The sequence below is a fragment of the Cucurbita pepo genome, chromosome LG16 (genome assembly GCF_002806865.2).
Source record: "Cucurbita pepo subsp. pepo cultivar mu-cu-16 chromosome LG16, ASM280686v2, whole genome shotgun sequence".
NCBI classification, from domain to species: Eukaryota; Viridiplantae; Streptophyta; class Magnoliopsida; order Cucurbitales; family Cucurbitaceae; genus Cucurbita; species Cucurbita pepo.
Genome location: NC_036653.1, coordinates 6,689,031 through 6,704,382, shown reverse-complemented (window position 1 = coordinate 6,704,382; position 15,352 = coordinate 6,689,031). Strand labels below are relative to the sequence as shown.

Here is a 15,352-nt window from a genome sequence, read left to right as displayed (position 1 = left end):
ATTGCATTAACTAATAACACATACTCGACTTTAAATAAATATGAGTTGAATTCAACCTAACTTTAAATAAATAAATAAAAACATAAACCCACCATTTCTCTTTCCCAAGTTTGGGTAGAATATTTGGTCATAAGATTTGACCAAAAATGATTCAAAATTTGGCAATAGAAAGAAGCAAGTGAAATGACTATATTGCCCTTTAGTCACTAGTCAATTGATCAAAACTTCTCGATTTGCCGTATATATATATATATCTATATATATATATATGTAACGCAGAGTCCGATTCACGATCGCTACTATTAACATTTATATCATTTTTTAAAAATATTTTATATTTTAAAATAAATTACAAAACACAAAAACCTTAATTTAAATATATTTATAAAAAACTTTATAAGTAAGATTTAAACTTTTAAAATTGTTTAATAAATTTTTTCGTGCCTAAAAATTATTAAATTTATATTTAATAATTTTTTGACTAAATATTTTTTAAAATTCGGACATACTATTTAAATTTATATTACAAATAAATTAATTAAAAAACATATATATCAAACCGTCACGAATTATTAAATACAAAATTAAAAATATTAAACTGGTAAAGTAAAGAAATTATATTAATTATTTAAAAGTAAAATTACATTAATCTCCCTTCACCTACACCTAAGTTCAAATAATTGTACTAAAAGGCGAATTAAATGTATGAAAGCACAAGTCAAAATTTGAAAATCCAAATCTAAACCACAATATTTGTCAAGAAAATTAATTATATTATAATACGTTGATTAATAGTTAAACAAAGATTAGTCAATGGACGAGGTTGGATCTCTCCTTCTAGACGCCTCTTTAATTTAATTAATAAATAATAAAATATATTATACATAATCATTATCGCGTCGGGAATCATTAATTTTATATATATAATATAATATATTATGGTAATTAAATTCATTATTTTTAAATATTTTTCTATCTTCATTAAATAAAACTAAATATAAAGTTAGCTAATTAAATAATAATTATGGGTAAGATTAGGACGACAAACCCATTTGGTTTGACTAATTACTTTCTTAATTATTTACGAACGATTCATGTTATAATAATAATTAAAATTTCATAATCATTGTTACAAATGTAAATATTTTTAATAAATTAAAATATTAAATTAAATTGAGTAAGTAAAGAAATAAATAAAGGGGAAGTTTGTGGGGATGGTGGTTTGGTTTCGTAAGCTTTCCCCACTTGCCATATTTTAAATAATTACGACTTTGATTTATTTTATTAATTATTATCATTAATATGGAAAGTGGACCTCAAGCATTTCTTTTACTTCTCAAATTTGACTAATTATAATGAACTTGAATTTTAATGGTTTTACTTTCCACGTGGAGGGTTTCCATGAGTACACGTGTACGGTGCCTACGTGGCAATATGAATTCACAATTATTTATCTTTATTTTTAAAAATACTTTTTTTACAATATTATAAATGGGTCCAATAAATTGACTAATTTGACGTGGAAAATATTTGCATGGAGAGGAATTTCTTCCTTTTTCTTTAATTTAAAATTATTATATAAAATAGCCATGAAAATATTAAAACCGTGGGCTTTTTGAATCTACCCATTTCACACCGTGTTATTATTAAACGTGTTTTGATATATGTACCTATTTAATCCTATTTTCGTGCTAATCAAGTTGACCCGACAAAAAAATGTCAACCTACAAATCAACTTTAGTTGCTTTAAATGATTTAGATTGGATCGTTGGTAAGAGTCGAGTTTTTAAATATTGGGACGTAAACTCCCAAAAATAATAATCCAATTTATAACATATATATAAGAGGAATTAATGGCAATTTATTTCTTTTATGGAAAATAGTGGGGAAAAAAAAGTCAAATTTTGCTGCGGGAAGGAGGAATGACTAGAACAGAAAAGTCAATGAAACAATGGGAACTTGCCAGGTGTCGGTCAACTATTGTTTCATCAAACCGACACGTATGATCCAATGGTGATCCTAACGCGGATTCCCATGCAAACGTTTACTTTTGCCGTTTGACCTTTTTCCTTTATTTTTCTTAATTTCGGGTTCATTAAGTCGCCGATTTATAGGCGTGGAAAACATTTTCCAACGCCGATTCTGGAAACCGGGCCCACTTCGCACGTGCGTGAGCATAATACTTGTCCTCATCCTGTTGAATATGAACGCTAAAAAATTTTAAAATATATATTTTTTATTTTTTATTAAACCCTAAATGAAATAAAGACGTCAATATTTGAGTCCGAGTAAAACTTCTAACCTTAGTCAACGCCCCATTCTTCGGAAAATAAGGAAATATAAACTTATTTTTTTTATTTTTTTATTTTGTCAGATTTGAAACCAAGACGGCTCGTTGCTTAAAAGTCAACGCCTTTGTCTCTCTTCCCTTCTCCGCGTCGTCTTCTTCTTCATCCTCCCTCTCTGTGGACACAATGAAATATCCAAATCATTAGCTATTTGGGTTACTGAAAAAAAGATTCAATTTTGTTCTTCGAGCTCCAAAGCAGGAATCCCGATGGGTAACGGGATTGGGAAGCTCGGCGGTTGCTTTGCCGGAATCGACGACGGTAAGCGGCGGCCGGATATTTCCGTTCTGATATCGAATCCACTAGATGAAGGATTAGGGCACTCGTTCTGCTATGTCCGGCCGGATCCCTCGAGGCTTTCGTCGTCAAAAGTTCATTCCGACGAAACCACCACTTTCCGATCAATTTCCGGCGCCGCTGTGAGTGCCAATACATCGACGCCTCTTTCTACTTCTCTTCTTGATCTGTATTCATACAGTAGCATTGATCGAGCGCCGGCTTTTGAAAGCTCGAATTCTTTCGCTTCAATCCCTTTGCAACCAATCCCTAGAAATATGATCAATTCGGGTCCAATTTCGGGTCCGATTTCGGGGCATTTGGAAAGAGGGTTTTTATCGGGTCCAATTGAGCGAGGGTTTATGTCGGGTCCATTGGATAAAGGGATTTTTTCGGGTCCGCTCGATAATTCTTCATCCACTGAATTTCAGAGGAGTTTTTCTCATGGAGGCGGGTTTAATTCCAGATCTAGATCCAGAAAAAGCCGGTTGATTCGGATTCTTAGAAGCGCAATTCCGAAATCGATTTATCGAGGGAAGAATTCCATTGTGGCTCCGATTAAAGCGGTGAAAGAACCCGATTGGATCGTCATGCCCGAGAAACATAATGAGAATTTGACGGTGAGTAGTATGAATTTCAGTAGCGAGGGGAGTTTGGAAGATGATGAATCAATGCAGAGCCAAAATCTGCAGTGGGCGCAAGGAAAAGCAGGGGAAGATCGAGTTCATGTCGTAGTTTCTGAAGAACATGGATGGGTTTTCGTTGGGATTTATGACGGATTTAACGGTCCTGATGCTCCTGATTACCTCTTATCGAATTTATACTCCTCTGTTCATAAAGAGCTCAAAGGTTTGTTATGGGACGAAAACCTCGATTTGGCTGGCGTCCCTGCTCCGGTCACTTCGCCGGTTAATCGGACGGGTGATGCTTGTTCTCGGTGTGTAGAACAAGAGAATCATCCTTCAAGAAGAAGAAAAGGTAAGAATTCAAGAGGCAAATTTAGAGGAGCGGCTGAGAAGTGGGAGGATAATCAGCGGCGGTGGAAATGCGAATGGGATCGGGAAAGATTAGAACTCGATCGGAGGTTAAAGGAGCAGTTGAATCGATCTGAATCGAACGGATCGAGATCGATTAATCATTCGGATGTTCTTAAAGCTCTGTCCCAGGCATTGAAGAACACAGAAGAGGCCTATTTGGATATTGCAGACAAGGTGCTCGATGAAAATCCTGAACTAGCTTTGATGGGCTCTTGTGTTCTTGTGATGCTTATGAAGGGAGATGATGTTTATGTGATGAATGTCGGCGACAGTCGAGCTGTTTTAGCGCAGAAGGCCGATCCCGATTACTGGCTCGGGATGATTCGACAGGATTTGGAGAGGATTAGTGAAGAGCCAGTTCATGACATTGATGCAGCATTCAAGCCTGCTAACCTTGCTGCTTTTCAGCTTTCCATGGATCATAGTACCGATGTTCACGAGGTGATTTGAGTGTTCTTTAGACAGTTCATGTGAGATCTCACGTCGGTTGGAGAGAAAACAAAGCATTCCTTATAAGGGTGTGAAAACCTCTTCCTAGGAGACGCGTTTTAGAATCGTGTGGCTGATGGGGATACATAACGGGCCAAAGCAGACAATATCTGCTAGCGGTGGGATTTGGCTGTTACAAATGGTATATGAGCCAAACACCGGGCGGTGTGCTCGTTGGACCCCTAAGGGGGTGGATTGTGAGATCCCACATTGGTTGGAGAGGGGAACAAAACATTCCTTATAAGGGTGTGAAAAACTTTCCCTAGTAGACACGTGTTAAAACCGTGACGCTGATGGCAATATGTAACGGGCCAAAGCGCATAATATCTGCTGTTATAGTGCTTTTGTGATTTTTATGCATTGTTGTTGCTTGATTTAGTTCTTTGTTGTGATTTGTAATTCAGGAAGTTCGACGAATAAAAAACGAACACCCTGATGATGCCGGTGCCGTGATGAACGACCGTGTGAAAGGCTCATTGAAGGTTACTCGGGCGTTCGGTGCTGGTTTCCTCAAACAGGTTAGTAATCTCTTTAGAATTCCATGACTTACTCTTGTATAGATGGTTCTTGATGAACCGAATCGTTTTCTTCACCCTGGATCGATACAAAACACGATTTATGCAACCTTCGATCTGAGACAGCGGTCGTTAACATAGATCATGTTTGTTCTTACGTGCAGCCAAAATGGAACAATGCATTGTTGGAGATGTTCAGAATAGACTACGTAGGGAGATTGCCATACATCAGTTGTCAGCCATGTCTCTACCACCACAGATTGGGACCAAAAGACAGGTTTTTGATACTATCATCTGATGGACTCTACCAGTACTTCACAAACGAAGAAGCAGTTTCCGAGGTCGAGCTTTTCATCACGTTACAACCCGAAGGCGACCCGGCTCAACATCTGATTGAATTACTGCTGTTTCGAGCTGCAAAGCGAGCTGGTAAGCATACGCTTTTCTCGTCTTTATGAAATATGAATGCTGATATTATTCAGAATGCTTAGCTTGGCTATGGTGATACATTACAGGTATGGATTTCCACGAGCTGCTCGAAATACCGCAGGGGGACCGGAGGAAGTACCACGACGATGTGTCGATCATTGTGATTTCGTTAGAAGGGAGGATCTGGAGATCCTGTGTATAAAAGGTCAGGTTTCTTTTAATGTTTATACAGTGATTGAGGTTCTTGGAATTGCCTCAAGAACTTGAATCTGCAGTTTACTTGGAGGGGCCAAGGGGGGTGTAAAGTGTAAAAAAAACAAAAAAATGGGTCAAAAAAGGAAATTTTGTAATTTCTTAATAATTGATATTCCTTTCTTCTCGTCCCTGGTTGTTTCAAAATTTGCATTTATACCCTTCTTTTATTTGGTAAAAGAATATTAGTAGGGATTTATAATATTATTTATAAATTAATTTAATATTCCCAAAAAAATAAAAGAGAGTAAATTAGCTGACTTATTGAATGGTTGGAGTAATAAATGAGACAGTTAATTCGGTTGACTTATTAATTTTTACACTATTGAATTAAGATTTACATTTCAATTTTTAAAAAAAATTGCATTTCAAATACTTAAATTTTATTTTTATTTTTAATAGGGGTTAGAGAATAAATAATTAGAAAAAATCCTTATAAAATTTAAAATAAAAATATGTAACTATTCAATTAAAAAAAATACCTTCCAAATACTTAAATTTTATTTTTAAGAGTAATTGAAGATTAAATAATTAAAAAGATTATTACCAAATTAAAATAAATATGTGTATACAAAATAAATAAATAAATAAATTTGAATCGATTAAGTTTAATCCATACCAATTCAATCCATAAAATTTTTATTTTTTGAAATATAATTTAAGTTAAATTTTAGGGGGAAATGATTAATTTAAACCTCTAATTGATTTTTCGGAGAACCCAAAAAATACGAAAAAAAAAGTTGTGATAATAACAAAAATACTTATGTTACGAAAAAAAAAAAAAAAAAGGTTATGATAATAACAAAGGTTGTAAATACTTATGAAACGCTCAATTTTTCGTACTCGTGCTATGGTTAAACGACCCTCTTCGGATACGCAAGGATAGCTATAGTGTCCTACAATTCTTTGTAACGTTGTAGGGTTTGTCTCTTCGGATACTCAAGGATAGCTATAATGTCCTACAATTTTTTGTAACGTTGTAGGGTTTGTTTAACTCTTTGCACAGTTTCACCATGTTGTTTGTTCGAGAGGGTTGAATTGATTAGATTTTTAGGTAATCAAAATTTATGAATCCTAAGCAGCTATCTACCTTGGATTCACTCTTATTTATGATTGTTGTTGTAAGAATATGGTTGGGAAAAACAGTAAAAGAGTTGGATTTAATATCTCAACAACTCCAAATACAATAGAATATTCAAGAAAAAACGAAAACTAACGCAAATTTCCACTATTAAATTTATAATTTTAGTGGACCAAAAAAAAAACGAACACTCAAAAAAATTAGGAATACGCGAGGAACACAAACGAACTGCAATTGTTGTGCCCAAAAAATAGGTTGGCCGCCAAAATCAGAAGCATTTCCTGTGCACAATGGATGGACCAGACTCATCGTACTCTGCCTTTGCGATCCACATCTGCAACCCATTTTAGAATTATTCACATTGAACTGGTTTAATGATACGATTAACAAAGGCAATTATGAACATCAACGCTACACACTCATACCTGTTGAAACGTGCTAAGTGAGGCCAAAATGGAGCCACCAATCCAGACACTGTACTTTCTTTCAGGTGGTGCTACCACCTTTATTTTCATGCTGCTTGGAGCTAATGCAGCTATTTCCTTGCTCATTCTGTCAGCAATGCCAGGGAACATGGTTGATCCACCACTAAGAACAATATTCCCATACAGATCCTTCCTGATATCAACATCGCATTTCATGATGGAGTTATATGTTGTTTCATGGATGCCTGCAGCTTCCATTCCTATCATTGAAGGCTGGAAAAGAACTTCAGGGCATCGGAAACGTTCTGCACCAATTGTGATAACCTGCCCATCAGGGAGTTCATAGCTCTTCTCGACAGATGATGCATTTTTGGAAGTTTCAAGTTCTTGCTCATAGTCGAGGGCAATATATGCTAGTTTTTCCTTCATGTCCCTCACAATTTCTCGCTCAGCTGAGGTGGTGAAGGAATACCCACGTTCAGTCAAGATTTTCATAAGGCCATCAGTGAGGTCACGGCCAGCAAGGTCAAGACGGAGTATGGCATGAGGGAGAGCATACCCCTCGTAAATTGGGACCGTGTGACTGACACCGTCTCCAGAATCCATAACAATACCTATTGAAAATTTGAACCACATAGATATAGCATTTATGTGAGCATGCAATAGGGCAAGGATGATACATGATTGAATTTCCTCACTAACAAAAGACGATAGAGATATAATCATATTATCTGTTTAAAAGCTTATGAACTTGCTTTGTTGTTCAATTTATCTCCGCAGTGCAATTAAACAATCGTCATCTGAGAGTTATTAGCAATTTGATATTAATCTAAGTTGCGACCTATGGTTCTAATCATGAAAACAATATGGCAAAATTTTAAAAACTGTTCTATAAATTCGCTAAACCAAATCAAAGATCGATCTGCTTACCAGTTGTGCGTCCACTAGCATAGAGGGAAAGAACAGCCTGAATGGCAACATACATGGCAGGAGTGTTGAAGGTCTCGAACATAATTTGGGTCATTTTTTCACGGTTTGCCTTTGGGTTAAGAGGTGCTTCAGTGAGTAGGACAGGGTGCTCTTCTGGAGCCACTCGGAGTTCATTGTAGAAGGTATGATGCCAAATTTTCTCCATGTCATCCCAATTACTCACTATACCATGCTCTATGGGATATTTCAAGGTTAATATACCACGTTTCGACTGAGCTTCATCCCCAACATACGCATCCTTTTGCCCCATTCCGACCATCACACCGGTATGCCTTGGTCGACCTACTATACTAGGAAACACGGCCCTTGGAGCATCATCTCCAGCAAAGCCAGCCTAGCATTGACCATATCAGAAAAAAAACTCAAAAGATATTCATAACAATAGACATCATAAACATCAGAATAATAGAAGTTTTGCTGAATAGTTTTATTGGATATCTAACAAACACACCTTGACCATTCCTGTTCCATTGTCGCAGACAAGTGGCTGAATATCCTCCCCTTCTGCCATCTTCGAGCACTGACTAAATATAAACATTCAGAACAATAAGCCAGACTTGGAAAAAGAGAGAAAAATCAAAACAGTATAATCTAATTTGCCATTAGAATTGGCGATCTGCTGTGTTAAGCACAAAAGAATTAACATTTTATGCACATCCACAATCAGTCTAGAAAGATCCCGATCTGCTAAATTCCCTAACAGACGGTCTTGAGGGCACACGATGCGTATCTCACAAGTTCAGTACGTGAGATCATTATGATCCAATGCCAGATCATGAATCGCAAATGCAAACAGAGAAATGATGAAACCGATTCACAATAATTTTGGGTCAAATCGAAAAAAATGCCATTATTAAAAAAAAAAAAAAAATCCGAAAGACGCTCCCAAGTGCATCTCCAAATGCAAATGGAAGGAAAAAACAAATGCAATCCATCGTAAAGACAAAAAAGATCATAATCAATATAGAAAGAACAAAAATATCTGCAGCTGCATGGATTTGAACAATGTAACAAATAGGAACAGAAGTTCCATTCAATGATGATTCGTACAACATGATCGGAAGAATAATCTAAAAATCGGCAACAACAACAACAACAACAACAACATCATAATGCCGCCTAGCGTTACGAAGAATCACATTACAGAAATGTTCTCGGAAAAAAAAAAGATCAGAATGCACAGAGAAAATCGCATAGCACCTGAAAGATGAACGAAAGCCCGCTAAGGAGAGAAAGAAGAAAGTGGCTGCGATCTCAGCTGCCCGCCTTTGCGTTCAAAAATTGCAAATGCATATGGAGCTATGCAGAGTGGAAATTCGGATTTTAAACGAACTCGCAGTTGAAAATCGATCTGTACCGTTGGATGATCTTTAGCGAGATCGAAGCAGACTCAGACACGTGTCGAAATGTTATGGGTTCCCGTGGATACAGGCTGTTTTGTGGTGCTTTCGTCGTCAATAGCAAGGCGAGACGACTGGACCGACTTGCTCCATTCAACAGTTGGGCCTTCGGCCCAATTTTGCTACGTTCTTTCTTGGGCCCGGCTGATCAAAGAAAGCCTATTTTGGACCCTAATTTTATTGGGCCTACCGGGCCCAGGCCCAAGCTTAAGTCCACCGCCAGCGGATGTTGTCTTATTACCCACGTTTGCTCTTAAGGTTTTTAAAACGCGTATGCTAGGGAGAGGTTTCCACACCTTTATAAAGAATGTTTTGTTCCTTTCTCCAATTGATGTGGGATATCACAATCTACCTCCCTTCGACGTTCAGTGTCCTCACTGACACTTGTTCCATTCCCCAACCAATGTGGGACCCCCAATCCATCCCCCTCGAAGCCGAGCGTCTTTGTTGACACACTGCCTATGTCCACCCCTTGTAGGACCTAGCCTCCTGGTTGACACATCGCCCAGTGTCTAGCTCTTATACCATTGATAACGACTCAAACCCACCGCTAGCAAATATAGTTTTATTTTTTCGTGCATATTTTTTTAAAAAAATTAATTATTGATATGATTGTTCATAATTATTTCCCATTTCCTAAAAGATATGTTTGGTGTCACATCCCTATCCAATAAATAATTCAACACCATAATTTTCTTATTTATTTATTTATTTTTCCGCTTGGTTTTCAATTAATAAATTGGGTTTTTTTTTTCGTTATTTATTTATAATATTAATAAATAGTTTAAAATATTCAAATTAAAAAAAAAATAATTATTGATACTTTTTTCATAAATTAATTTATTATTATTATTTTCGCACATGAAAATTATTATTATTATTATTATTATTATTATTATTATTATTATTTAACTGATTTAGATACAAATTAACTTTGAAGGGCGAAATTTAAATTTTATTGAAAGTATAGAGATTAAAATGAAATGAAATTAAGAGTATACAGACTTCATATTGTTCGATTGTATCTGTTCAGATTTCTCAATTGAGAAGACCTTAACGAAAAATTGACTGACTTCTTATTGATTTGTTTCTACTTTTGCACAAGCGTTTAGTATCTTTGGTCAAATGTCGACTTTAAAAAGGCAGGAGGAAGATGAGTTGGTGAAACTTAGTCCTTTAGACCTTTTAATCTGACAACTTTAGCCGTTAGGTGCTCGCACTACTAGGTGCTACGAGCTCACTATCTCGTGCATCTAACCTACTCGTGCCAAGTTTTCAAGAGAGCTTAGCTTAGTTGACCCGTAATCCACGACCATTTTATAATATATTATTTTCAAAGCCCTTCTACTCATCATTTGAGTGCTAATAAAGCATTCCTAATTTTATTTTATTTTATTTTAATTTATATATAACCTTCGTCTTCGACTCCGTTTTTTGTCTAGTTCGAGGTAGGTTCTCTCGTTAAATGAATATCTCTACGATTATCAGACTTCTCTTTATATCCCGACCTCGTTTAACTAATGTGAAGAAATCCCTTTTCCGCCCTCTCTCTATTCTCTGTCTAGTTTGAAGCAGGTATTCCCGCTCAATGACTATCTCTACTGTCAACCAACTTTTCTCTTGTTTATGGGTCGTTGCCCATTTGTCGAGACCTATTTTTGAAGTTTGAAAAACATAAATTTGAGGTACGGTACAGTTTCTCTCCAATAATTCATCCGAGTAAACGAGTAAACGACTTGGTGGATGATTTCAACGCAGAACCTTCTTCCCCTTTTCTCTATAAAAGTCCAATCAATAATCTATTACTATCATAAGATGCCCTAATAAATTTCAACGTAGATTCTTTTTCCCTTTTGGAAGCCAAGCGATTCAGTGACCCAAAATGGAGCAATTCGAAGATTGTAAAGAAGACAAGTTCGAGATTTTACTCTCCACCTTGGAGCTCCGGCTGCCGTTGCCGAGTTTTTGTTTACGACCCGAGGAGGAAGAAGATGACGACGAGGCTCGACCCGATGATTTGGTGAAGACTCCGAGATCTTTGGAACCTGCAGCGATTCTTGAGTGTCCTCCGCCGCCGAGAAAACTGAGGCAGCTCCCGTCGGTGAGGAAACGGAAGGCCGGTGGCCGGTTGATTTTTATGCCTCATGATTATGTGTTCGGGGAAATGAAGTCGTCGGAGGTTCTGTTTCCTTCGAATCTTTTTGACGGTAAGATTGTTAAGAAGGTTAAACGATTAGTCGAATGACGTGAAACGACATGTCGTCGTTAGTTTATGTAATTTTAATATTTAATGCAAACTGCATGGGTTTCCTAATTTAATAATTCTTTTCCTTTTTTGTTTTCATTTATTTTCTATTTCTGGCATAAATTTCATACTTAATAATGGTAACCATTAAATTTAATTATAATATTTTATATATTAATATTTATTTATTATAATTTTAAATTTAGCAGAAATTTAAATACTGAAATGAATGGAATCAACATGGGCTTCTACACTCGATCCATTGGGCCTTGGGCCCAATACTTTAAGAAGTTGGGCCTTTAGAATATTGTGAAGCCCACTTGCACGGCCCAAGTTAAAAGGAATAAATCAGAATTATAGAAAAAATTAATTATTTATTATACACAAAAATTAATTATTTATGCCAATTCTCAATAAAATCTTTATTCAATTTCTCTTTCCAATTCTACCCTTTCCCCCCTTCTAAATTCTACCCGATCATCAGGGTCAAAATCGACAAATGTAAGGGAGACAGGTTCTGAAATTTGGGCTTTGCTTTTTTCAATAATATTATGCCAAAAGAAACGATTCCTCTGTTAAATTTGTAGTAAAAAAAGTAAAAAAAAAAAAAAAAAAAAAAAAAAAAAAAAAAGGGTTAAAAAGTAATAATAATTAACAATGGTAATAAATTACGCACTCTTTTTTTACCGATTTGGAGGGATGGACCCCAAAAGACCGAACTCCATGAAATTGGAATGAAATGGTTTCGTCTTCTTCTTCGTCTTACTTTGCTCTCTTCTGTTCATCGATTGATTTGTGTTCTTTGAAATGCATCATCCAGTGGAGAAGAGATTGACAGCTCCTCTATGTGAAACGAAATTTGATTCTTGAGGAGGGCTTCGATCGGACAGTGGGGTTTCCAGGTTCTTCAAAAAATCAACTGTCCCGGCATTTCATCGAGCACCTGGCGTGCACACACATGGCTCAACAGGTACTTCATTTGTTTCCTCTTTCACGTTCATTTGGATTTTCCTCTCCGAATGCTTTCTGATGTGGGGCTTCTCTCTCTGATTGTGTTTTCTCCTTTTTCCTTTATCTGATTGCTGTTTGGATTTTTGAATTCGCTTTCTCGTTGATTTGATTGAAGGGGGAGGGGTGGCCTCTTGGTCTACAGCCTTTGAATGTAAGAGTTGGCGTACCTGGAAATCGAGACTGTTTGGGATCAGTGTCTTTCAACACTTTGATGACGGCTTCTCCTGTTTCATTCACTGATTCTTCAACCGATTTGGACACTGAGGTCTGTAGTTTGATTGATTATCGTACTTATTTACTCTGTTTTTTAGTGGCATTGACAACCAAATGATGTCTGCTCTGATTCCCTGCATGTTATTATTTCTTTTCTTTAATATCCGTGAGTGTCTGGACTAGTTTGCACCCACCCCCAACCATTCTCATAGTACAATCGTCTAATCCTATCGATCATACATTTGGTTGCCAAGATAAGTGGTTTAGTATATAAAATTCTAGGTCGCTCATGTCCTTTTAAGTGGTTCTTATGGGCCATTACATGAATCCATGATGGTTCAGTTTCTGTATTATGGTAGTGGCAGAGGTATCCCATTTTTTCATGAAATCTCTATGTCCACAACTGGAAAAGGATGAATTACTGAATGTATAGTTTCATGTTATTGCATTATAAGTTGGGCATGAGCTTTTAGCTTCACAAATAGGATCAAACCCACCGTTAATCGATGTTGAATCTCACAATCCATCCCCCTTCGAGGTCAAGTGTCCTCGCTGACACTCGTTCTCTTCTCCAATCGAAGTGGGCTCCCCCAGTTCATCTCCCTTTGAGGTCCAACGTCCTTGCTGACACACCGTCTCCTGTTCTCACCCCCTTCGAGGCTTAGCCTTCTCACTGACACATCCCCGTTGTCTAGTTCTGATACCATTTGTAACAACCCAAGTCCACCGCTAGTAAATACTGTTCTCTTTGAGTTTTTCCGCAAGATTTTCAAAACGCGTATGCTAGGGAGAGGTTTCCACACCCTTATAAAAAATGATTCATTCTCCACCCTAACCGATGTGTGGGGTCTCACGAGATCAACAAAGACAGAATCCCATGTAATCTTATGGACTTGGCTCAGATTATGGCCATCCCATCATTAGATAAGTAATGCTTATGAAACATTGATACTCAAGATTCAATTTCAGTCCATATGTATAGCTAGCTGCAGCTCATGTTGAGTCATGACATTCAATGGTGTTAATGTTGCAGTCAACAGGATCTTTCTTCCATGACAACACCATCACACTTGGGAGTCTCATAGGAGTTTCAAACATTTTGGAGCTCTCAAGAAGATCAATCAGGGGAAGAAGAACAGAGAGCACAAATGGCAAGAGGAGCTTAGGGAGAGGTTTCCACACCCTTATAAAAAATGATTCATTCTCCACCCTAACCGATGTGTGGGGTCTCACGAGATCAACAAAGACAGAATCCCATGTAATCTTATGGACTTGGCTCAGATTATGGCCATCCCATCATTAGATAAGTAATGCTTATGAAACATTGATACTCAAGATTCAATTTCAGTCCATATGTATAGCTAGCTGCAGCTCATGTTGAGTCATGACATTCAATGGTGTTAATGTTGCAGTCAACAGGATCTTTCTTCCATGACAACACCATCACACTTGGGAGTCTCATAGGAGTTTCAAACATTTTGGAGCTCTCAAGAAGATCAATCAGGGGAAGAAGAACAGAGAGCACAAATGGCAAGAGGAGCAATGCCAGATCTAGAACATGGCTTTTCTTTTTGTGTTCAAGGGAGAGTACCGACGTCGATAGCATCGACAACAGCCCGTCGTTAGGCCACTTCCTGGCAGAAGAACGACGAGCAGCTGTCGAAAATAGGAGAAATCAAGGTCTTGAATTAGAATTAGAATTAGCTGAGTCTGCTCCAGAACCAAACTCCCTATTCATCAATGGCTGTGTGGCGCCTCCTCAATGTAGCCTTGATTCAGATGCTGAAAGTGGGAGAAATGGAGGAACTGAGCCTGCAAATGACAGTAGAGTTGCACTGCTTTGTGCTTGCATTTGTGGACACTGATCATGTGAATGTTTTTTTTCTTTTCTTTTTTTTTTAATTTATAACGGTTAAACTACAAATTTAGTCCAAGCTTCGTGATTTCCTTCAAAAGAGAAGAGAAAAGATTCCCGACCCAAAGCATGTTATTGACTCAACCACAAATCTGTTGAATGAAGATAGTTTGCTTACTCTCAACCGCTAGTTAGAAGGAAATCCGTTGACTTCGTTTGTGCCCGTAAAGAAAGCAAGTGAGGGGCGGCCCATTTGGTGGGGGCAGCTATCACTGCCGGAAGCCTCTACAGTTGTTCGGTTGCGTACTCCCCAATTTATGGATTTACTATAAAAAAAATTTAACATTGAAAGTTCAAATATCTATCGTACAATGGAGAGATTCAAACGATCTCTCAAACGCTAAATTTATAATTTAACAAAAACAATGGACTTATAGTATAATTTATCGTAGAATTAATATATAATTATATTAAATCTCGATAAATAAAATATCTATTATTATATTTTTTAAACTTAAAATTTGACATTCCACACTCATACGTATCTCGAATCGAAAATAAATAAATAAGGTAAAATTTATAATTTGATCCATATTATAAATTTGTTGAATTTGAATTTAAAAATTTGGAAAGATTAAGGGTGGCAGTGACAAATTTTCCCTTCTTAATCTTTTAACATTTATGAGAAATTATTATACATTATTTTAAATTGAGTTTTTTTTTTTTTTTTTTTTTTTTTTTTTTTTTTTTTTTTTTTTTTTTTTTTTTTTTTTTTTTTTTTTTTTC

At 36.6% G+C, this 15,352-nt stretch overlaps 3 protein-coding genes across 4 annotated transcripts; 2 read left to right on the top strand and 1 right to left on the bottom strand.

Annotated features, from left to right (window-relative positions):
* Positions 1-2,364: 2,364 nt before the first annotated feature.
* On the top strand, positions 2,365-5,477 carry LOC111776802 (probable protein phosphatase 2C 4). The gene is made up of 4 exons (XM_023656177.1): positions 2,365-4,102; positions 4,555-4,668; positions 4,830-5,094; positions 5,181-5,477. The coding sequence occupies exons 1-4, from the start codon at positions 2,558-2,560 to the stop codon at positions 5,294-5,296; spliced, it is 2,040 nt and encodes a 679-aa protein (XP_023511945.1). The 5' UTR covers positions 2,365-2,557; the 3' UTR covers positions 5,297-5,477.
* A 1,020-nt stretch (positions 5,478-6,497) lies between these two features.
* LOC111776830 (actin-97-like) lies at positions 6,498-9,126 on the bottom strand. 2 transcript variants are annotated; one of them, XM_023656213.1, is made up of 5 exons: positions 9,043-9,126; positions 8,294-8,362; positions 7,783-8,176; positions 6,853-7,466; positions 6,498-6,761 (listed from the first exon to the last, which is right to left on the bottom strand). In XM_023656213.1, the coding sequence occupies exons 2-5, from the start codon at positions 8,351-8,353 to the stop codon at positions 6,696-6,698; spliced, it is 1,134 nt and encodes a 377-aa protein (XP_023511981.1). In that variant the 5' UTR covers positions 8,354-8,362; positions 9,043-9,126; the 3' UTR covers positions 6,498-6,695. The 2 variants fall into 2 exon arrangements, with proteins under 2 accessions (XP_023511981.1, XP_023511982.1); XM_023656214.1 differs by having other exon boundaries at positions 8,294-8,366; positions 9,043-9,116.
* A 3,058-nt stretch (positions 9,127-12,184) lies between these two features.
* LOC111776869 (uncharacterized protein At3g17950-like) lies at positions 12,185-14,787 on the top strand. Its single transcript, XM_023656267.1, has 3 exons — positions 12,185-12,457; positions 12,614-12,763; positions 14,124-14,787. The coding sequence occupies exons 1-3, from the start codon at positions 12,446-12,448 to the stop codon at positions 14,574-14,576; spliced, it is 615 nt and encodes a 204-aa protein (XP_023512035.1). The 5' UTR covers positions 12,185-12,445; the 3' UTR covers positions 14,577-14,787.
* The last annotated feature ends 565 nt before the right edge of the window (positions 14,788-15,352 follow it).

Excerpts from the sequence above, each read along its gene's own strand:
- LOC111776869 (XM_023656267.1), top strand. Across the intron at positions 12,764-14,123 it reads CAACCGATTTGGACACTGAG|TCAACAGGATCTTTCTTCCA; the intron begins GTCTGTAGTTTG and ends TTAATGTTGCAG.
- LOC111776802 (XM_023656177.1), top strand. The coding sequence starts at position 2,558 with ATGGGTAACGGGATTGGGAAGCTCGGCGGTTGCTTTGCCGGAATCGAC. Across the intron at positions 4,103-4,554 it reads ATAGTACCGATGTTCACGAG|GAAGTTCGACGAATAAAAAA; the intron begins GTGATTTGAGTG and ends TTTGTAATTCAG. Across the intron at positions 4,669-4,829 it reads GTGCTGGTTTCCTCAAACAG|CCAAAATGGAACAATGCATT; the intron begins GTTAGTAATCTC and ends TCTTACGTGCAG.
- LOC111776830 (XM_023656213.1), bottom strand. The coding sequence starts at position 8,353 with ATGGCAGAAGGGGAGGATATTCAGCCACTTGTCTGCGACAATGGAACA. Across the intron at positions 8,177-8,293 it reads ATGGAACAGGAATGGTCAAG|GCTGGCTTTGCTGGAGATGA; the intron begins GTGTGTTTGTTA and ends GGTCAATGCTAG. Across the intron at positions 6,762-6,852 it reads CACTTAGCACGTTTCAACAG|ATGTGGATCGCAAAGGCAGA; the intron begins GTATGAGTGTGT and ends AATGGGTTGCAG.